This window comes from Trifolium pratense, linkage group LG7, assembly GCF_020283565.1.
Source record: "Trifolium pratense cultivar HEN17-A07 linkage group LG7, ARS_RC_1.1, whole genome shotgun sequence".
Classification (NCBI taxonomy): Eukaryota; Viridiplantae; Streptophyta; class Magnoliopsida; order Fabales; family Fabaceae; genus Trifolium; species Trifolium pratense.
Window position 1 is genome coordinate 35317129 of NC_060065.1, and position 22958 is coordinate 35340086.

General features: G+C 30.1%; 2 protein-coding genes across 10 annotated transcripts; one reads left to right on the forward strand and one right to left on the reverse strand.

Annotated features, from left to right (window-relative positions):
- Nucleotides 1–6201: 6201 nt before the first annotated feature.
- Nucleotides 6202–22675, reverse strand: LOC123897127. Of its 9 annotated transcripts, none has more exons than XM_045947620.1 (12): nucleotides 22588–22675; nucleotides 22413–22469; nucleotides 21587–21648; nucleotides 9659–9720; nucleotides 8876–8978; nucleotides 8729–8794; nucleotides 8570–8635; nucleotides 8411–8476; nucleotides 8259–8321; nucleotides 8028–8165; nucleotides 6837–7084; nucleotides 6202–6761 (listed from the first exon to the last, which is right to left on the reverse strand). In XM_045947620.1, the coding sequence occupies exons 2-12, from the start codon at nucleotides 22445–22447 to the stop codon at nucleotides 6597–6599; spliced, it is 1074 nt and encodes a 357-aa protein (XP_045803576.1). In that variant the 5' UTR covers nucleotides 22448–22469; nucleotides 22588–22675; the 3' UTR covers nucleotides 6202–6596. The 9 variants fall into 9 exon arrangements, with proteins under 9 accessions (XP_045803576.1, XP_045803573.1, XP_045803575.1 ...); XM_045947617.1 differs by having other exon boundaries at nucleotides 8028–8168; XM_045947619.1 differs by having other exon boundaries at nucleotides 8259–8324.
- On the forward strand, nucleotides 14406–16210 carry LOC123897126 (nuclear intron maturase 1, mitochondrial-like). The gene has a single exon (XM_045947615.1). The coding sequence runs from the start codon at nucleotides 14534–14536 to the stop codon at nucleotides 16073–16075; it is 1542 nt and encodes a 513-aa protein (XP_045803571.1). The 5' UTR covers nucleotides 14406–14533; the 3' UTR covers nucleotides 16076–16210.
- Nucleotides 22676–22958: the final 283 nt, after the last annotated feature.

Below are 22958 nucleotides of genomic sequence, written 5' to 3' on the forward strand. Positions count from 1 at the left end.
AAGTATTGCAGTTAGGGGTGCTCGGGGTTCGGTTTGAATCGGTTTTGAGGTAAAAACTCATCCGATCCAAAAATAAATTTACCCACGGTTCGGTTTTCGGATGACAAATAAAAAAAGCTGATCCAATCCAAAAGAGGCACTTCATTGATCAATTTCGGATTTACCGACCATTGACTTTGTAATATGGCTTTTCATTCTTGCTACTTTTCTTGTTCACCAACTGAAATTGACTCTCATCAGCTTGAGGAGATTGGCTAGTTGAACTTTTGATCAAATCATCATCACTATTGCCACAAGCAACATCAATGTTTTCTTGAGACTCAATTTCAACCATATTAGTCCATGACTCTCTAAAGAACTTTTCAAGAGAAGCCAAATTTACAGAACTTGGGCTTTGAGTCTCATCATTCATCACTATGAACTTGAATTTCATCAACAAATTCAGAGTTTGCAACTGAATTTCATCATCATTAACTTGTGTAGATTCAACACTGATGAAATATTATTGACCACAAACACATTTTCATCAACCTCGGGGTTGTCAACTCTATGATCATTGATTACAGAAGTATCATTCTTACCCTCATTTAGAACAGTTACCTCAGTAATCAACTTTGGATCTTCGAGAAGATTTTGTTGATCATTCGTTGAGGTACATGCATTAACACCACCACATTCTTCTCTGAAATTTTCCGATCATCCCTAGTTTGAACAAAGACTTGCTTTGATTTAGGGATAGTCTTATTCGCGACTTTAGGGGGTGTATTGGATTGAGATTTCAAAGGATTTTAAAAGACTTTTTTATGATAAAAAAATCTTGTGGTATTCAATCAAGACTTTTACAAAAGTTAAATAAATCTTGTGGTATTCAATTAAGACAATTAAGATATTTTTTTAAGTCAACAAAATTTGTTGGTATTCAATTAAGATTTCTTAGTATTTTTAAAATGTCTGTTGGTATTCAAAAGTAGAGCTAGGGCCTTAAGGGGTCGGCCCTTTAAGGGGCGGACCCACTTATTCCTGATTATTAATTTTATTTAAATTTTAAACAATTTTTCTAGTGTCGTGAACTTATTCTCTTTTTCTTCAATCAGCACTGTCCACGATCGGCACCCTAAAAAAATTGTGTTTAAAATTTAAATAAAATTAATAATCAGGAATAAGTGGGTCCGCCCCTTAAAGGGCCGGCCCCTTAAGGCCCTTTTTACAGCTCTAATCAAAAGTCTATAGATTTTGATGGATTTTCTTGTAGAATGGATTTTGAAAGACTTTTTAGTTAAAAATACACATAAAACATCAATCCAACAATCTCACTCAAACCCTTCAGACTTTTTATAATTTTCCAAGAATTTTTTTTCTACCACTTACCGGCAGACTACTATCAAGTTCATCGATTTTTATGCATACCTGTATCGTTTATTGTTTATGTTGCTATATATATGGTTAAATTAAACGACCTTGAGGTTATTATATGTCCACACAAATAAAAACTACAGGAACATGATTCAATCACTGGATATCATCATTTGTTAAGAACCCTAACATATATAGCATATGATTGAAACGCTAATCATCACACCAACATGATATCGTTGATCCATTTGTTTCTTTATTCAAATATCGATTACATATGCACAAAAACATGATGTTTTTCTTTTTTTCTTACCGTAAAAAATAAATATGATGTTGATTTTTCTTCAATTTGTTTTTGTTAAAACGTTAATTTTTTTTTCCTTTTTTGTGTTATTATTATTAGAACCATTTTTATTTTCTTTATTTAAACATTTTAATTTATTTATCATTTTTTTTATTCACTTTTATAATTTTATTTGTTTATATTATGTCCTTGATGTATTTTAAGGAATGATTGATTGATTAATTATATTTTTAGAAGAAATTTGTATTGAATTTATTGAGTCATTTAAATCTTAAAAATTCATAAAGTTTTTTGAAATCTCAAAAGTCTTGTTATAAAATCTCACAGATTCTTGATTGTAAAGAGTCTTTTAAAAAAGTTTTTTAAAATCTTACAAAATCAATATAATCTCACAAAGTCTTTTAAAATCTTCAAGATTTTTTTTGCCAAAATAGTCTTTCGAAATCTCAATCCAATACACCCCCTTAGAGTTTACATCTGTTGGTGCAATTTTCTTAAGAATCTCAACAGTAACACTATGTTCCATGCATTTAAAAATGAGTAATTTTAAAAATTATTATATTTAAAGAATTATGGCACGCCACCCCACCAGATTGCCAGCGAACCGGTGGTCCGATGTCAAACACGGCCGCTAATTTCCAATGATTTGAGAGAAATTTTTGTTGGTGAATTCTTCGGTACACATATTATGTGGATGTGTACCGGTACACCGCTGATGTGGTTAACAAGTAATATAGTAATTAATGCAGATTTGTCAACAAAAAAAAATGAATGCAGATTTTATTTCTTTATTAAGTTTTTTATATTAAACACTACTTTTTAATATTGGCAAATGTATCATTCTACAATAAATCAAACCATGCATCATATCTTTCAACTTATATATGATTTTCAACAAATTCAAATATTTTTCCTTCAAAAAAAATTCAAATATTTTAATATTATTCTAATATCTTATAAATAATATTATTTTAGTATTTTTTATTTTCTTAAAAATTAAAATATGATTTTAATAACTTTTTTAATTATTCAAACAAAAAAAACTTAAAATTATTAATATGATTGATCCAACTACGATTTTAATATTTCAATATTATTACCTTTCAATTTTTTTTAATATTATTAGTTTATAAAAATTAATATTCATTTACCACCTAATCATTAGTGCATATAATTATTAAAAAATATTTATTTTTTAGTAAAAAAAAACTTAAATTTTTTAATATGTTTATATATTTATTGTAATATTGTTAATTTTTAGTGATTCATTATATTTTACAGGGTTAAATAAGTTTGTTATCGATATAAAATTATTAAATTTAATTTTTCATCTTCATAAGAAAATGTCATGTTTTGATCCTCACAAAATGTTTATGCATGCAATTTTGGTCATGTTGTAAAGTTGATGTATATTTCTGATGATTTTGCAAATATGTATAGCGCATTATAAAAAGTTTGTCCAAAAGTAAGGAGCACAAAATTTGATTTCTAGATCAAAATATTCGTTACTTTTATCTTGATATTTTGATTTACAAAATTCATATTTAATTCGTCTCATATTAAAAAATGTTAAAGTTTTGTAAATGAACTTTTGATATTGTTCTAGACATGCTTAATTGTCGAAATTTAAATTCATAAGTTATTGTTAGTTCAATTAAGTGATATTGAACGACTTGATTGAGAAAAATTTAATTCCTTAATAAAGTAAGTATAATTAGTTAAGTTTGCATATGAACTATGTTTCAAGTTGAAGGGTTTGATCTAAATTTTTTGATTTATGTTTACACAATTGGCATTATTAGTCGAGACCTAATAGTCATTTCATTTGAACTATGTTTTTTTAAGTCATAGTTAATCTAACTAGTTGAGGTTAAATTGTTTGATTTTAGAATTTGAATTCTTAAGTGTTTCTCATTCTTATTTGGTCAAGTTGAATAGTGAGATTGAGATTGTTTGATCTCCTTAGTTCCTTTCAGTCTAATTGGTTGTGACTTAACAATCCTTTCATAATAACTAGGTTTCTTGTGTAATAATTCGTCCAACAATATGAGATTGAACTGTTAGCTAGAATGTTGAAATTCAATTTTTTAAGTGTTTATCATTTCAATTAGGTCAAGTTAAATAGATTAACTGAGATGAATTGATTCCCTATGTCACAATTGAGAAAATTAGTCGAGACTTAACACTCATTTTATATGAATTACGTTTTTTGAGTCATAGTTAATCTAACTAGTTGATGTTGAACTGTTACATTATCGACATTTAAATTCTTAAGTGTTTTACATTTTAATTTGGTCAATTTATTTCTTTGGTTCTTATCGGTAGAATTGGTAGCAACTTAATAATTCTTTTCTGATAACTAGGTTTTTGATTCACAGGTAATCCAATTAGTTGACATCGAAATATTATATTGCTAAAAATTTAAATGTCATGGGTCTCGTTCCAATTAGGTGGTATTGAATTGTTTGAGATAAAAATTAAAATCAAACACGTACAATACAATTAAAGTTGTCCTGTCAAGTCCCTTAAGTTTAAACATATCAAACGCACCCTTAATCATAGTTGGTAGAATTACTTCTTTTTTTTTTGGCTTAATTAGTAAAATGGTCCCTTAAAGACATTTTTGGTTTCATATTGGTCCCTTAAAGAAAAAAAAAGTCCAAATAGGTCCCTTAAAGAAAAAAAAGTCCGAATAGGTCCCTTAAAGACATCTCCGTTAATCAGTCTTTTGATTTAAAAAATTGAAGGAATATTTTTAGTAAAGGGTAATTTTGGTAGAAACTCTCAAATATCTCAAATATTGTACAAAAAAAATATTTGAGAGTTTCTACAAATATATATATATATATATATATATATATATTTGAGAGTTTTCCAAAAAAAAAAAGGTACCGTATATATAATATTTGAGAGAGTTTTTTAAAAAATATATAACATTTGAGATATTTGAGAGTTTCTACCAAAATTACCCTTTATTACAAATATTTCCTCACCTCCCCTTCACTCCATCTACTTTGAAACAAACATACCCTAAAGGAAAATGTTACTCCATCCGATCATATATATAAAAAAAGTTTATTTTTTAGATTTATTGTAAAATTGATGTATCTAGATAACATTATAGTCTAGATACATCATCTTTACATTGAATTTAAAAATAAATTTTTTCTTATATATAGGATCGGAGGGGGTATTTAGTAAGAATTTTTTGATGCAAGAAAGAGAAGAATGATACCCACAACCTAAAACAAAAAAAAAAACAAAAAAAAACCCGCCGGAAATTGAAAAACCTTGAAATTGCATATATGAAACAAAAATATGAACTTTACGAGAAATTGAAAGAAATACTTCAAAACGAGTGGTGCTATAAGTATAAAAAATAATAGAAATTGATGAAAAGCAAAAAAACACACATATTAAAACCCTTTTGTCAATTTCACAAAAAAAAAAACTTCCTTTGAAAATGTTGAAACAAGGATGTTTCAAAAATGTTGAAACAATATCTTCTTTATACCAACCCCATTTCTTATACACACCAACCTTCCTTTGTCAATCAGATGTCAAACTCTTAGCACGCAACACGGTAATGAAAAACGTCGTTTTAGGATCGAACCCTAATAGCTTTATGTGATACCAATCTTTAAACAAAATCACAACTTTTGATTGAGGGACACCATTTTGAATCAAAAAATGAATATTCTGAGATGGGATTCAAGTATTAATCGAAGAAGGTCGTTGTCTGATAGAGGCAATGGTAGCTTGATCAGAAAGTAAGAATGGGGGTGATGGAATTTTCCAAACTTTGATATAAAAACTTTTGGATTTTGAGAGATGATGTGAACAAGATCGGATTTTGAAGCACCCTTTGAGAGAAGGAAATTGAATTTAGGGAGAATGGTTTTGTTGGGATCAAAAGAGAGGATAATTGGGCAGATTTTGATGATGGATGAAAATTGGGAAGTTGAAAAGCCATAGGATTTGATTAGGTTAAGAACTAGATTGGGGTTTTGGGAATTGTTGAAATGAACTTGGGTTGAGAGTTTTGAAGCTAATTTTAGGGATAATCAAAGATCAATGAGGTAGTTGATTGTGAAAGTTAGATTTTGTGAAGATGATGATGAAGAAAAAGGTTGAAGAAAAAGAAGAAGAAGAAATGAAGGTGTTAGGTTTTGAATCTGAGATTATGACAAATCAATGCTCTGCAACAGAAATGAAACATGAATATGGGACAAGGGTTTTCGTTTTGCAGCGCTGTGTTGTGTTAATAAGAAATGAAACATGATTATGGGACAAGGGGACGGGGATGTATTCGACACTATAACACAGTTTAGCCTTACAAGGTTAGACATTGTTGCAATAGCTGATTTTAACTTATACCTATAAAGCAACAATGTCTAACATTGTAAGGATTGGGTGACTTGCAAAAAGTGCAAGTCGCTTTACAAGTATAAGTGATACAAACAACATGAACTTAACTAATAATACTTGCAAAGCATTGTCAACAAAAAAAAAATATACTCGTTACATTAATAAGTGACACAAAATAACATGAACATAATGTTATTCCATTTTTTGCAAATCTGCATAACATATACTTGGCCAAGTATAGGTTGTAAAAAACATGAACTTGACTCATTTCTCTGATGTTATCCCTTCTCTGAAGTTAAAATTGAAATAAAACTGTCAAACAAACCCAAAAAGTAATAAAACTCACAAAGAAAGTAATATTAACAAACATCAGTAAAAGCAACACAAATGTAAACAACTTAAACTATATCCAACAGCCTAAATGTAAAAACACTAAAAAGCAAAATGTAAACAACTGAGAATAGAACAATGAAAACAACTTAAACTATATCCAATCCTAAATGTAAAAATACTAAAAAGCAAAATGTACAGTAACAAATTTTCCCAGATCTGAAGTCCCTAAGCCTTGAAATTACTCAGGATTGTCATCCTCCACAACACTCATTACAGCAGCAAGCACATGTGGATTAAGCTCAAGCTGATTCACTCTTCTATCAGCTTCCCCATGAGCATTTACACAATCAACACCTTCATTGCAGTTGGGATGAAACTTACATAACTCTGTTTTGTATGTAATCTACAACAAGAAAATAGATTTATTAGCATTTATCTTGACATTGAAATCCATAAAGTTAAATAAGAAAATATTGACCTTCGAATGGGCTGAGAAAGCACTATTTTGTTTCTTCACATCAATATAATCAGCATATAGGTCTTTGGACCAGTGCCCAACAGCAACTAAACACCGAACGCAAATGTCCTCCGGCTGCACCAAATTTGCACGAAACGAAAAATGATTGTTGTTTGGCCTACAGTTAGCACAATCTTTGTACTGTTCTGGAAACAAATCTTCGTAACGTTTTGAGAACATATGACCAGGCTTGATCACATAGTCTCTTCCTACATTATAATAAGAAAGCATTAATAGTTATGGAACCAGCATCACTAAGAAAGAAAAATAACTTAATAACTTATAATGCAGGAGAAAATCAGGACTGTTATAAAGTAGCAATGAAACTGGGTAGAATAATAAATGACGAGCTACTTGTAACTTAATAACCAAATATTGAATTAGATATCAATTATAGGCAAACAGTCATAAACATAAAAAAGAACCAGAGTGTAAAAATAAAAGAACAACAATTATCAATGATAATCATTTTAAAGACAGTAATTTTGATGATCCATTTTCAAACCCTAATCAATGTTAATTTTGCTTAGATACCAAATTATAATAAACTGGTTAAAATCAACAAGAACCACTGTAAACACAATTGAATCACCATAATCAATTTGAACTTAGAATAAATATCAAATTATATTAGGATAATCAAGATCTAATGTAAAAACACATGAATCACCATAATGTTAATTTGAAAACAGTAATTCTGATGTTCCATTTTCAAACCCTAATCAATGTTAATTTTGCTTAGATACCAAATTCTAACAAACTGGTTAAAATCAACAAGAACCACCGTAAACAAAAATGAATCACCATAATCAATGTTAAATTAGAATAAATATCAAATTATATTAGGATAATCAAGATGTAAAAACACAAGAATCACCATAATGTTAATTTGAAAAACACTAATTAGAAAAAAGTAACCATCAACATCTGAAAAGTAATTGATCACTGATAACACAGAGAAAAATCAGGACTGTTATAAAGTAGCAATGAAACTGGGTAGAATAATAAATGACGAGCTACTTGTAGATTAAATGGATTACTAAGTAGAATAAATAAACAAACTACTAACTGTTTTCCATTTTTGGGATAATGTAGGAATGAAATTAGTAAACTATGAATAAATAAACGAACTAAATAGAACAAAATTCATACCTGCAGGTACGTGAGGTAAGCCTCTTGGCTTCTCATTTTGAGGTTGTGACGGTCCAGCTTGAGTTTGGGCATGAGAGGGTCCCGGTATGTTCTCAGATCCTAAGTAGGGTTGGGCCATAGGATTTAAATTCTGAGATTCTGCTGGAGAGGGGACAAACAAAGTTAGAATAACAGATTAAAATTATGTATATATTAAAAAAGGAAAAAAAAAAAACAGCAATACAAACGAACCTAAAGGAATATGATATGGTTGTGGAAAGTACGGTTGGGCCATAGGATTTAAATTCTGAGATTCTGCTGGGAGAGGGAACAAACAAAATTAGAATAACAGATTAAAATTATACATATATTAAAAAAGGGAAAAAATAGCAATACAAACGAACCTAAAGGAATATGATATGGCTGATAGACTATTATTGGCATCAGATTTTGGCCAATCAATGGAACAGCTGAAAAATAATACAAAATATAAAGCAACAATTAAAAATATGAATAAAACGGTACTTTAAACAAATGAATAAAACAGTGCTGTAAAAACGAACCCAAAGGAATATGATATGGCTGATAGACTATTATTGGCATCAGATTTTGGCCAATCAACGGAACAGCTGAAAAATAATACAAAATATAAAGCAACAATTAAAAATATGAATAAAACGGTACTTTAAACAAATGAATAAAACGGTTCTATAAAAACGAACCCAAAGGAATATGATATGGCTGATAGACTATTATTGGCATCAGATTTTGGCCAATCAACGGAACAGCTGAAAAATAATACAAAATATTAAAGCAACAATTAAAAATACGAAAAATAGACTAAAAGGACTAAGGTTTCATATATAGACCTTGATTAAAGTGAGGATTTTGGGGGAGGTATGGCTCCACTATAGGCCTAAGGTTCTGGTCTACCTGATGATGACCTACATTCTGATGATCCATTTTTTGAAACTGAACAAAGACAATAACTGACATTAAATTCACATTGAACTTATACAGTCATAGAAACTGAAAATTAACATAACCAAATATTGAATTAGATATCAATTATAGGCAAACAGTCATAAACATAAAAAAGAACCAGAGTGTAAAAATAAAAGAACAACAATTATCAATGATAATCATTTTAAAGACAGTAATTTTGATGATCCATTTTCAAACCCTAATCAATGTTAATTTTGCTTAGATACCAAATTATAATAAACTGGTTAAAATCAACAAGAACCACTGTAAACACAATTGAATCACCATAATCAATTTGAACTTAGAATAAATATCAAATTATATTAGGATAATCAAGATCTAATGTAAAAACACATGAATCACCATAATGTTAATTTGAAAACAGTAATTCTGATGTTCCATTTTCAAACCCTAATCAATGTTAATTTTGCTTAGATACCAAATTCTAACAAACTGGTTAAAATCAACAAGAACCACCGTAAACAAAAATGAATCACCATAATCAATGTTAAATTAGAATAAATATCAAATTATATTAGGATAATCAAGATGTAAAAACACAAGAATCACCATAATGTTAATTTGAAAAACACTAATTAGAAAAAAGTAACCATCAACATCTGAAAAGTAATTGATCACTGATAACACAGAGAAAAATAAACACCAACCTGTGAAAGAATTGATGTGAGTTTTCTTCTTGAAAGAGAGGATTGTGTGAATTTCTTGACACCTGAAAGTGATGAAATAAGAAGTGAAACGTGTTTCTACTTGAAAGTGAAGAAATAAACAAAGTGGTTTTTTTTCTACCCTGAAAGAAATGAGAAGAGATTTCTATGAAAGAAAGAAAGAATTTCTTGAAACCTCAATGTGTGATTTCTAATTGAAAGCATTTAGCTCCTCCAAAAGGAACACTATATATATATATATATTTTGGCGGGAAAAAATGGGAACCCAATTGGAGAGACTAAGTTTTATTTAAAAATTTAAAAAAAAAATGGAAGTAAAAGAAAAACTATTTGGTATCTTAAAATATTTATCCAATTAACTTTCCTACAAACATTGGTTATATTTTTTCCATAGTGTTATAAATATATATAATCTTCAAAAGTTCAAATATCAGACTCTCTTTCAATGTTGCGTTTTACTTTCTTTAACATATTTATGGTATAACTTACCAAATATAGCATATTAATCTTATAATCTGTGCAGTCAAAAAATATATTTATAATATGAAAAATATTTTTAATGCAAAAGTTACTATTTTTGGTTCCTTAACTAGTAAAGGATCCGGGGCATTAATTACCATAACCATATTTTTTATATAATAAAACCATGTTCATTACAGTGATACAGCTTATAACAAATGTTTCATACCGTACTTCTTCAGAATAAAATCAACCATTAGATGCATAATTGCATACAGATATGACAAAAAAGGAGAAAAATAAATCCATAGGATAAAAATTTCATCAACGAGAGAGAAATAACAAACCTTTTCAGGATCCCATGACCACCCATCAGGTCCATTGACTTTAATTACAAAGGAACCCTGCAATGAAAGTAATTGCATTGAGAAGAACTGAATAAAAAATACACACACACACACACACACTCAGCATTTCTGATTCTTTTTCCATGCGCAAAAGCTGAATAGAATAACAATTTTTACCTTGTCATAAACCGGAATAAAATAGTATCCATTTGGAGCACATTGTGTTCTATCCTTTACCAATCCATCCACTGTTTGAAGCTCAACCTAGAATAGAAAAACAATTAAATGTTGTTCAGCACAAGTTGTGAATATAAGACTAGTCTAGACGAAGTAGTACTACGTATATCATATCATCTATCTATCGAATAAACAAAGAGTTTAATTTTCATGCACTGTCGATGTAAAAAGTTCTATACTGTCAGCAGATCACAGCCAATCATATGTTTGACTTTAGAAGTATTTACCATAAAAGTCAACTGTTGCTAATGATCTGACGTTTATGATTGATGTCAACTGATAGTGTAAAAATTGTTTACACTGGCAGTGTATACGAATTAAATTCCATAAACAATAGGAACAGCAGGAGACCAATAAATATCAAATAAAACACTAAGCCAGATTAGCATTATTATAGTTAATGTGCAAAATAATTAGAGTTCAAATCCAAAATCATTTACAAATACAAAACAAATAGCAGAATTAAATTGCAGACACACTTACCGTGACATGTGAATAATCCAATTTAGCATCGGTTTGTTTTCTCGCCTTCACCAACGATGAGCTCGCCTGTTATAACAATAAAAAAAATAAAAAAATATCATCACTATCATATCAACATACTGAAATCGGTAACAATAAAAATAAATAACCGAATTCAGCTGAAAACGAGAGGAATTGTTGATTAGAGCATAAATTTCAGATCGGTGCATTTAATTTTCCAATCCGAATACCTAATTAAAACAGTGATCTAAAAGACGAAATCGGTGTTTGGATTATTTACCTGAACAAATCCACCGCAGCCATAGATGGAATCAGCAGAAGCAAATGAAATGGAATAAGTAACGAAGAGTAGTAAGCACAGAAAAGAATCTCCGATCGACATTTTGGGATCTGAGTGAGGTTGGGCGATGAATCCAATCGCCCAGAGTAGGTACTAGTAGTGGAAAATGGAAATTAACAAACAGATCTTAGAGGGTCATGAAATATTTATTTGTTACTGTAATTCTTATTTTTAACTGATTTAGTAGAGTTACTTCACTGAGTACTCGCTACTCTAGAGAAGAGGGTTTATGGGTTTAGATTAGAACAAAAATCTAAACCAATAATGGCCCGCAGTCACAAATATTTGCGTTGTTAAAAAATTAGAACCAATAAAAAAATAGGGAAAAATAGATAGTTATTTTTGTCGTCATACTGATTACTTAAATATTGTTTGCTATCTAAGTATCAGACGGTTTTTTTTTTCAAAATTTCTAATTTTTACATATCCGCTACTTAATGTGTAAAAATATGGCATACAAGTAATAAAATCAACCATTAGATTTTAAAATTATAGCAATCCATCAATACAATATTATTATTCTTAAATTAAACACTCTTCTAAAACTTATGATCTATTTAAAAAACATATGTACATTGCAAGCCAACACTCCCAATAAGACGTTCACACGTTTTCCTACGTGCTATTGAACTATATTAATAGCATTATTTTATAAAATAATCACTAAACTTAACCCAAAACCCATATATCAAATCACTTCAGTGGGTTGTTTTAAAAAACTTTACTAATAAGTTAATATAAATTGCAAAATTACTACTTTTCATTTATAAAATTTTTACAATTTTAAATCATACAGATACAATTTTGATTCTTATATAATCTAAAATATTTAACATACAACCGCCTGATCGTAGAGTTTAAATGAAAAACCCAGCTTTAATGTATACGTGTGACATTTATAAACATGTGTAAATGGTACATACCTTCAAATCACACTAAATAAACAAAGATAAACAGTAATAAAAACACAAATAGGAAAATAAAATAAATACTACCTTTCATGGCTTATTCATTCAGGCTATATCGTTATAAACAACAAAAATAGAAAAAATCTTAGCCAAAAGAAAAATTTCTATATATATTAAAAATATAGGCCCCATTTGTTTGAAGAAAATCTAAAATGATTTTTTGTTTACAATCATAAAAATCTATTTTGTTAGAAAATGCTTTTTAAAAAAATGATTTTGAAGAAAAAAAATTATTTTTTTTACAAAAATGATTTTTGAAAAATCTTAAACAAACATAAGTAACATCAAAAAAATGATTTTTTTTATAAAAATAGATTTTTTGATGAAAATTCCGAAACAAACAGGGCCATAATCAGATCTTGGTTTAAAACTGCAAAATCGGAAAAATAAATTAACAACAGTTCTAGGTTAAAAATAAAAAGCAACAAATCCATCGATAAAAACCTTAGGATAATAATAATAATAATAATAATAATAATAATAATAATAATAATAATAATAATCCCTCTAGTCCTAATTATAAGAAAACATTCACTTATATATTCAAATTTTGATGTATCAAATCTTCAATGTATCTAAATAATGAATCTCTTCTTATAATTAGGACCGGAGGGAGTAGTAAATAGAGAGATAAATTATAATGGTGTCAAATAACATAGAAATGAGGTGTTTTGAATCAAAGAACAAAATATAAATGACCGATATTGTCAAATAAACAATCTCATCTCATCTCATAATAGATGAGATCGTTGTTGTTTTCTATCAACCAACATCATCAAAAAAATAATCTAAGAGGGAAGAGAAGAGAATAAGAGGATGGAAGCTGGCGGCAGATTAGAAACAGAGGGAAGAGAAGAAGAGCTACGGCCGAGCAGTTAAATTAGGGCTGGTTTTTAGAATTGTTAAGACATATTTTTTTATTTATACCATTTTGTTTGGGTCACTGGTTTGTGGGCTTATTCAAAATGGCCTGTTAGAGGCTTATGGAGTATTTTTAATAGTATTCCAAGAGACTTGCTTTTCGTACTCTAAGTGTTGAGTGCAAACCCATCGTCTGCGTTCCCTAAATGAAAAAAATTCATGAACAAAAAAGTGAACTTGGTTTGCAATTTTCTATCCATAAAGCAAACTTGATTTTCAGTTTACTATCTAAAAAGCGAACTCTTTTTTCATTTAGGGGTGTATATGTTGATTGAATTTGAGTATAAAATATTGTCACGAGTGCGAACTCACTTTATGTTTTTTTTTATTTATTTTTTTTTTTATGAAAAATATTGTTTATATAGACTTAACTACACATTTAGTCTCATACGTTTATTTTCGGTTTCAATGTGGTCCTTTACGTTTTTACTATTTACATTAGTTAGTCTTTCCCGTCAATTTTGTCACATGTGGCAATCAGTTTGCATATGTGGACATACACGTGGTACTTGGACACACTAACACGTGTATAGTTCAAACATAGTTAGTGACAAAATTAACGAAAAAGACTAAATTAAAACTTAATGGAAAAGACTAAATTAAACGGAGTTATTTATATATTCTAGTTTTATGCAATTTCTTTTTTTTTTATATTCTTTTTATAAAAAAATTATTAACTAAACATTTTATAATTTTTTTATTTGTTTCTATTTTTATGTAAAGATTGTTCTGTTTTATTTATATCCATAATCTGTCTAGTTTCTATTTTTAAACACATCATCTTTTTATTGTATTTTTTTAATGTTTTTTTTAGTAAAATTACAATCAAAAGATACAAAACTTGCAACGTGGTTAAAACTAAAAATAATAAATTAGTAAATTTGGTGGTAATCAATTTTAGTATATACTTTTTTAACTTCTTTTCTCACCTCTCTGCTCTCAATTTCATTTTTAGAAAACCAAACAAAGTAGTATAAGGCATTTTCTTTCCCTCCATCGCAAACAAACCCAGTAAACCCCTACAAAACAATTCGCATAACACAAAGCGCAGTGTTGAGTTTTTCTCCACTCCCCCCAAACCCGAAAATGTGAAAAACAAAACATGTCACTGAGGCAATTCATCAAACACCTTCAACCCATTCACATCACACCCAAAAAACTCTCACCATTTCCCTTTCTCTTCACTCGTTCTCTTCAAACCACAACCCAAACCCTCCACCAAGACCAATACCAAGATCCACAATCTCTTCTCAAACAAGACCCAATCGAAATTTGCACTTCTCTTTGGGTCAAAACTTTCTCTTCCCCAAAAACCACTTCATTCCCATATCTCACCGGTTATCTCTCCAATTTCGATCTTTGGGTCTTCTCTTATCAACGTTCTTGTGCTCATGTCACCGGAACTTTCCCTCCTAGAAACGCCATTCACACCAATATCCTACGCGATCTTCTTTCTTTGCGAAACGCAGTTATTCGCGGTCGTTTTGTTTGGGATGATAAAACTCATCAATTGCTTAAACCCCCAAATGATAAAACCTACAAAAAACCATTATCAAAACGGAAATTTCAAGTTTTTCTTGATTCTAATGAGACTTGTTTTCAAGATAGGGTTGTTCAGGAGGTTCTGTTGAGTATTCTGGAACCGGTTTTTGAACCTAAGTTTTCTCCGAAATCGCATGCTTTTAGACCGGGGAGAAATGCACATACTGTTATTCGTAGTATTCGGAGTAATTTCGCAGGTTATTTGTGGTTTTTGAAGGGTGATTTGAGTGAAATTTTTGATAGAGTTGATACTGATGTTGTGATGGAATGTGTTGAAAAGGGTACTAGAGATAAGAAAGTTTTGGGTTTGATAAAATCGGCATTGATGGGTCGTGTGTCACGGAGAGTAGTGGAAGGTGAGGTTTTGAAGAAAGATAAGAAGAGGAAAGCTACTAAGAAGAGGATTCTTAAAGAGAATGAACCGAAACCGGATCCTTATTGGTTAAGAACATTCTTTAGTTTTGCTCCTGAGGAAGCTGTTAAGGTACCTTGTTATGGTCATTGTGGGATTTTAAGTCCATTGCTTGCTAATGTTTGTCTTAATGAATTGGATCATATGATAGAAAAAATGGTTGTTGAGTTTTTTAGACCTTGTAAGTTTGATTCTATATGGAAATATTCAATTGATGATGCTTGTCATAACCCTGCTTGGCCTGAGTTTGTTCCGTCGAGTGGTAAAGAGAAAACTAGGAAGATGGATTACATAAGATATGGTGGTCATTTTTTGATTGGGATTAGGGGTCCTAGAGAGGATGCTGTTGAAATTAGGAAGAAAATTGTTGAGTTTTGTGAGAATAGTTTTGGGATAAGGTTAGATAATTCCAAGTTGGAGATTGACCATATTGCAAGGGGTATTCAGTTCTTGGATCATATAATATGCAGAAGGGTGATACATCCAACCTTGAGATATACAGGTTCTGGAGGTAACATAGTGAGTAAGAAGGGTGTGGGAACTTTGCTTTCGGTTACTGCTAGCTTACAACAATGCATTCGTCAGTTTAGGCGGATTGAGCTTGTTAAGGGTGATAAAGACCCCGAGCCACTTCCGTGTAATCCGAATGTTGTATTCAGGTCAAGCTCATACAAACTCACAGATGAATAAGTTCCTTGAGACAATGACATAATTTGTTCAAATGCACAATTTGTATATTTTGTTTTGACGATATTTTCTTAATAATATATAAATATTGGTAATTTATATACACTATTTGGATGAATTTATGAGTTATGTGGTTTCTTCAAATCGATGGTTCTCCATTTGTAAGATTTTATTTTCCGTAATGAAAACAGATCTGGATGGAGAAATGGTATTTTTGTTATGAAGGAATCCGGTGATTAACCACGGTTCCACCGTGGCTAAACATGACTTAAACCGTGGCAAAAAAGAAAAGTGATTCGATTGTGCAAATACAATGGAGAAATGACAAATTATAAATCTAGACACAAATGGTCAAGTAGGCTGAAAATTTGTTGGATAGTTTGATGATGAAGAAGATGATCATAAATCACAATCAGAGAGTAGGTGAGAGGGAAAAGAATTAAAATACATTTTTCAATTTTTTTTAAAAAAAATATTGTATATCAATATCCTACATGGCATAGTCTAGTCAATGTACAATCATAAAGAATTGCCAATGTGGCACTGCCACATCAGCTACCGTTAAAGCCATTTAACACCAGAGAATAAAAAGTGTAAATAGAAAATTTTTGGGGGACTAAAAATCGATGAAATTTTTTAGAGGAACTAAAAACAAAACTTTGAATATTTAAGAGAACCAATAACATTTAACTTTTTTTTAATAATGCATGCTAATTTGTAGCAATGAAATACTATGAGAGAGCTTTGAAAGTCTTATGAGTAACAACAATAGAGACTGATTATTATGATTTTCGAGCTTTATTGGAATTGTGAGTCTAGGCTTCTAAGAGAGACCTTTGTAGAATAAGCCCTAGGAACAATCCTTTTCTCCAAACTCAGCATAATAATTATCGGATATTTGGCAAGCACAGTAGACTCCCAACCAATCTCTTTCACAAAAAACTCCATCACTGCCTCAATTTTCTCCACGGATACCAACATACACCAAGGATGTTTCAAAAATGTTGAAACAATATCTTCTTTATACCAACCCCATTTCTTATACACACCAACCTTCCTTTGTCAATCAGATGTCAAACTCTTAGCACGCAACACGGTAATGAAAAACGTCGTTTTAGGATCGAACCCTAATAGCTTTATGTGATACCAATCTTTAAACAAAATCACAACTTTTGATTGAGGGACACCATTTTGAATCAAAAAATGAATATTCTGAGATGGGATTCAAGTATTAATCGAAGAAGGTCGTTGTCTGATAGAGGCAATGGTAGCTTGATCAGAAAGTAAGAATGGGGGTGATGGAATTTTCCAAACTTTGATATAAAAACTTTTGGATTTTGAGAGATGATGTGAACAAGATCGGATTTTGAAGCACCCTTTGAGAGAAGGAAATTGAATTTAGGGAGAATGGTTTTGTTGGGATCAAAAGAGAGGATAATTGGGCAGATTTTGATGATGGATGAAAATTGGGAAGTTGAAAAGCCATAGGATTTGATTAGGTTAAGAACTAGATTGGGGTTTTGGGAATTGTTGAAATGAACTTGGGTTGAGAGTTTTGAAGCTAATTTTAGGGATAATCAAAGATCAATGAGGTAGTTGATTGTGAAAGTTAGATTTTGTGAAGATGATGATGAAGAAAAAGGTTGAAGAAAAAGAAGAAGAAGAAATGAAGGTGTTAGGTTTTGAATCTGAGATTATGACAAATCAATGCTCTGCAACAGAAATGAAACATGAATATGGGACAAGGGTTTTCGTTTTGCAGCGCTGTGTTGTGTTAATAAGAAATGAAACATGATTATGGGACAAGGGGACGGGGATGTATTCGACACTATAACACAGTTTAGCCTTACAAGGTTAGACATTGTTGCAATAGCTGATTTTAACTTATACCTATAAAGCAACAATGTCTAACATTGTAAGGATTGGGTGACTTGCAAAAAGTGCAAGTCGCTTTACAAGTATAAGTGATACAAACAACATGAACTTAACTAATAATACTTGCAAAGCATTGTCAACAAAAAAAAAATATACTCGTTACATTAATAAGTGACACAAAATAACATGAACATAATGTTATTCCATTTTTTGCAAATCTGCATAACATATACTTGGCCAAGTATAGGTTGTAAAAAACATGAACTTGACTCATTTCTCTGATGTTATCCCTTCTCTGAAGTTAAAATTGAAATAAAACTGTCAAACAAACCCAAAAAGTAATAAAACTCACAAAGAAAGTAATATTAACAAACATCAGTAAAAGCAACACAAATGTAAACAACTTAAACTATATCCAACAGCCTAAATGTAAAAACACTAAAAAGCAAAATGTAAACAACTGAGAATAGAACAATGAAAACAACTTAAACTATATCCAATCCTAAATGTAAAAATACTAAAAAGCAAAATGTACAGTAACAAATTTTCCCAGATCTGAAGTCCCTAAGCCTTGAAATTACTCAGGATTGTCATCCTCCACAACACTCATTACAGCAGCAAGCACATGTGGATTAAGCTCAAGCTGATTCACTCTTCTATCAGCTTCCCCATGAGCATTTACACAATCAACACCTTCATTGCAGTTGGGATGAAACTTACATAACTCTGTTTTGTATGTAATCTACAACAAGAAAATAGATTTATTAGCATTTATCTTGACATTGAAATCCATAAAGTTAAATAAGAAAATATTGACCTTCGAATGGGCTGAGAAAGCACTATTTTGTTTCTTCACATCAATATAATCAGCATATAGGTCTTTGGACCAGTGCCCAACAGCAACTAAACACCGAACGCAAATGTCCTCCGGCTGCACCAAATTTGCACGAAACGAAAAATGATTGTTGTTTGGCCTACAGTTAGCACAATCTTTGTACTGTTCTGGAAACAAATCTTCGTAACGTTTTGAGAACATATGACCAGGCTTGATCACATAGTCTCTTCCTACATTATAATAAGAAAGCATTAATAGTTATGGAACCAGCATCACTAAGAAAGAAAAATAACTTAATAACTTATAATGCAGGAGAAAATCAGGACTGTTATAAAGTAGCAATGAAACTGGGTAGAATAATAAATGACGAGCTACTTGTAACTTAATAACCAAATATTGAATTAGATATCAATTATAGGCAAACAGTCATAAACATAAAAAAGAACCAGAGTGTAAAAATAAAAGAACAACAATTATCAATGATAATCATTTTAAAGACAGTAATTTTGATGATCCATTTTCAAACCCTAATCAATGTTAATTTTGCTTAGATACCAAATTATAATAAACTGGTTAAAATCAACAAGAACCACTGTAAACACAATTGAATCACCATAATCAATTTGAACTTAGAATAAATATCAAATTATATTAGGATAATCAAGATCTAATGTAAAAACACATGAATCACCATAATGTTAATTTGAAAACAGTAATTCTGATGTTCCATTTTCAAACCCTAATCAATGTTAATTTTGCTTAGATACCAAATTCTAACAAACTGGTTAAAATCAACAAGAACCACCGTAAACAAAAATGAATCACCATAATCAATGTTAAATTAGAATAAATATCAAATTATATTAGGATAATCAAGATGTAAAAACACAAGAATCACCATAATGTTAATTTGAAAAACACTAATTAGAAAAAAGTAACCATCAACATCTGAAAAGTAATTGATCACTGATAACACAGAGAAAAATCAGGACTGTTATAAAGTAGCAATGAAACTGGGTAGAATAATAAATGACGAGCTACTTGTAGATTAAATGGATTACTAAGTAGAATAAATAAACAAACTACTAACTGTTTTCCATTTTTGGGATAATGTAGGAATGAAATTAGTAAACTATGAATAAATAAACGAACTAAATAGAACAAAATTCATACCTGCAGGTACGTGAGGTAAGCCTCTTGGCTTCTCATTTTGAGGTTGTGACGGTCCAGCTTGAGTTTGGGCATGAGAGGGTCCCGGTATGTTCTCAGATCCTAAGTAGGGTTGGGCCATAGGATTTAAATTCTGAGATTCTGCTGGAGAGGGGACAAACAAAGTTAGAATAACAGATTAAAATTATGTATATATTAAAAAAGGAAAAAAAAAAAACAGCAATACAAACGAACCTAAAGGAATATGATATGGTTGTGGAAAGTACGGTTGGGCCATAGGATTTAAATTCTGAGATTCTGCTGGGAGAGGGAACAAACAAAATTAGAATAACAGATTAAAATTATACATATATTAAAAAAGGGAAAAAATAGCAATACAAACGAACCTAAAGGAATATGATATGGCTGATAGACTATTATTGGCATCAGATTTTGGCCAATCAATGGAACAGCTGAAAAATAATACAAAATATAAAGCAACAATTAAAAATATGAATAAAACGGTACTTTAAACAAATGAATAAAACAGTGCTGTAAAAACGAACCCAAAGGAATATGATATGGCTGATAGACTATTATTGGCATCAGATTTTGGCCAATCAACGGAACAGCTGAAAAATAATACAAAATATAAAGCAACAATTAAAAATATGAATAAAACGGTACTTTAAACAAATGAATAAAACGGTTCTATAAAAACGAACCCAAAGGAATATGATATGGCTGATAGACTATTATTGGCATCAGATTTTGGCCAATCAACGGAACAGCTGAAAAATAATACAAAATATTAAAGCAACAATTAAAAATACGAAAAATAGACTAAAAGGACTAAGGTTTCATATATAGACCTTGATTAAAGTGAGGATTTTGGGGGAGGTATGGCTCCACTATAGGCCTAAGGTTCTGGTCTACCTGATGATGACCTACATTCTGATGATCCATTTTTTGAAACTGAACAAAGACAATAACTGACATTAAATTCACATTGAACTTATACAGTCATAGAAACTGAAAATTAACATAACCAAATATTGAATTAGATATCAATTATAGGCAAACAGTCATAAACATAAAAAAGAACCAGAGTGTAAAAATAAAAGAACAACAATTATCAATGATAATCATTTTAAAGACAGTAATTTTGATGATCCATTTTCAAACCCTAATCAATGTTAATTTTGCTTAGATACCAAATTATAATAAACTGGTTAAAATCAACAAGAACCACTGTAAACACAATTGAATCACCATAATCAATTTGAACTTAGAATAAATATCAAATTATATTAGGATAATCAAGATCTAATGTAAAAACACATGAATCACCATAATGTTAATTTGAAAACAGTAATTCTGATGTTCCATTTTCAAACCCTAATCAATGTTAATTTTGCTTAGATACCAAATTCTAACAAACTGGTTAAAATCAACAAGAACCACCGTAAACAAAAATGAATCACCATAATCAATGTTAAATTAGAATAAATATCAAATTATATTAGGATAATCAAGATGTAAAAACACAAGAATCACCATAATGTTAATTTGAAAAACACTAATTAGAAAAAAGTAACCATCAACATCTGAAAAGTAATTGATCACTGATAACACAGAGAAAAATAAACACCAACCTGTGAAAGAATTGATGTGAGTTTTCTTCTTGAAAGAGAGGATTGTGTGAATTTCTTGACACCTGAAAGTGATGAAATAAGAAGTGAAACGTGTTTCTACTTGAAAGTGAAGAAATAAACAAAGTGGTTTTTTTTCTACCCTGAAAGAAATGAGAAGAGATTTCTATGAAAGAAAGAAAGAATTTCTTGAAACCTCAATGTGTGATTTCTAATTGAAAGCATTTAGCTCCTCCAAAAGGAACACTATATATATATATATATTTTGGCGGGAAAAAATGGGAACCCAATTGGAGAGACTAAGTTTTATTTAAAAATTTAAAAAAAAAATGGAAGTAAAAGAAAAACTATTTGGTATCTTAAAATATTTATCCAATTAACTTTCCTACAAACATTGGTTATATTTTTTCCATAGTGTTATAAATATATATAATCTTCAAAAGTTCAAATATCAAAGACTCTCTTTCAATGTTGCGTTTTACTTTCTTTAACATATTTATGGTATAACTTACCAAATATAGCATATTAATCTTATAATCTGTGCAGTCAAAAAATATATTTATAATATGAAAAATATTTTTAATGCAAAAGTTACTATTTTTGGTTCCTTAACTAGTAAAGGATCCGGGGCATTAATTACCATAACCATATTTTTTATATAATAAAACCATGTTCATTACAGTGATACAGCTTATAACAAATGTTTCATACCGTACTTCTTCAGAATAAAATCAACCATTAGATGCATAATTGCATACAGATATGACAAAAAAGGAGAAAAATAAATCCATAGGATAAAAATTTCATCAACGAGAGAGAAATAACAAACCTTTTCAGGATCCCATGACCACCCATCAGGTCCATTGACTTTAATTACAAAGGAACCCTGCAATGAAAGTAATTGCATTGAGAAGAACTGAATAAAAAATACACACACACACACACACTCAGCATTTCTGATTCTTTTTCCATGCGCAAAAGCTGAATAGAATAACAATTTTTACCTTGTCATAAACCGGAATAAAATAGTATCCATTTGGAGCACATTGTGTTCTATCCTTTACCAATCCATCCACTGTTTGAAGCTCAACCTAGAATAGAAAAACAATTAAATGTTGTTCAGCACAAGTTGTGAATATAAGACTAGTCTAGACGAAGTAGTACTACGTATATCATATCATCTATCTATCGAATAAACAAAGAGTTTAATTTTCATGCACTGTCGATGTAAAAAGTTCTATACTGTCAGCAGATCACAGCCAATCATATGTTTGACTTTAGAAGTATTTACCATAAAAGTCAACTGTTGCTAATGATCTGACGTTTATGATTGATGTCAACTGATAGTGTAAAAATTGTTTACACTGGCAGTGTA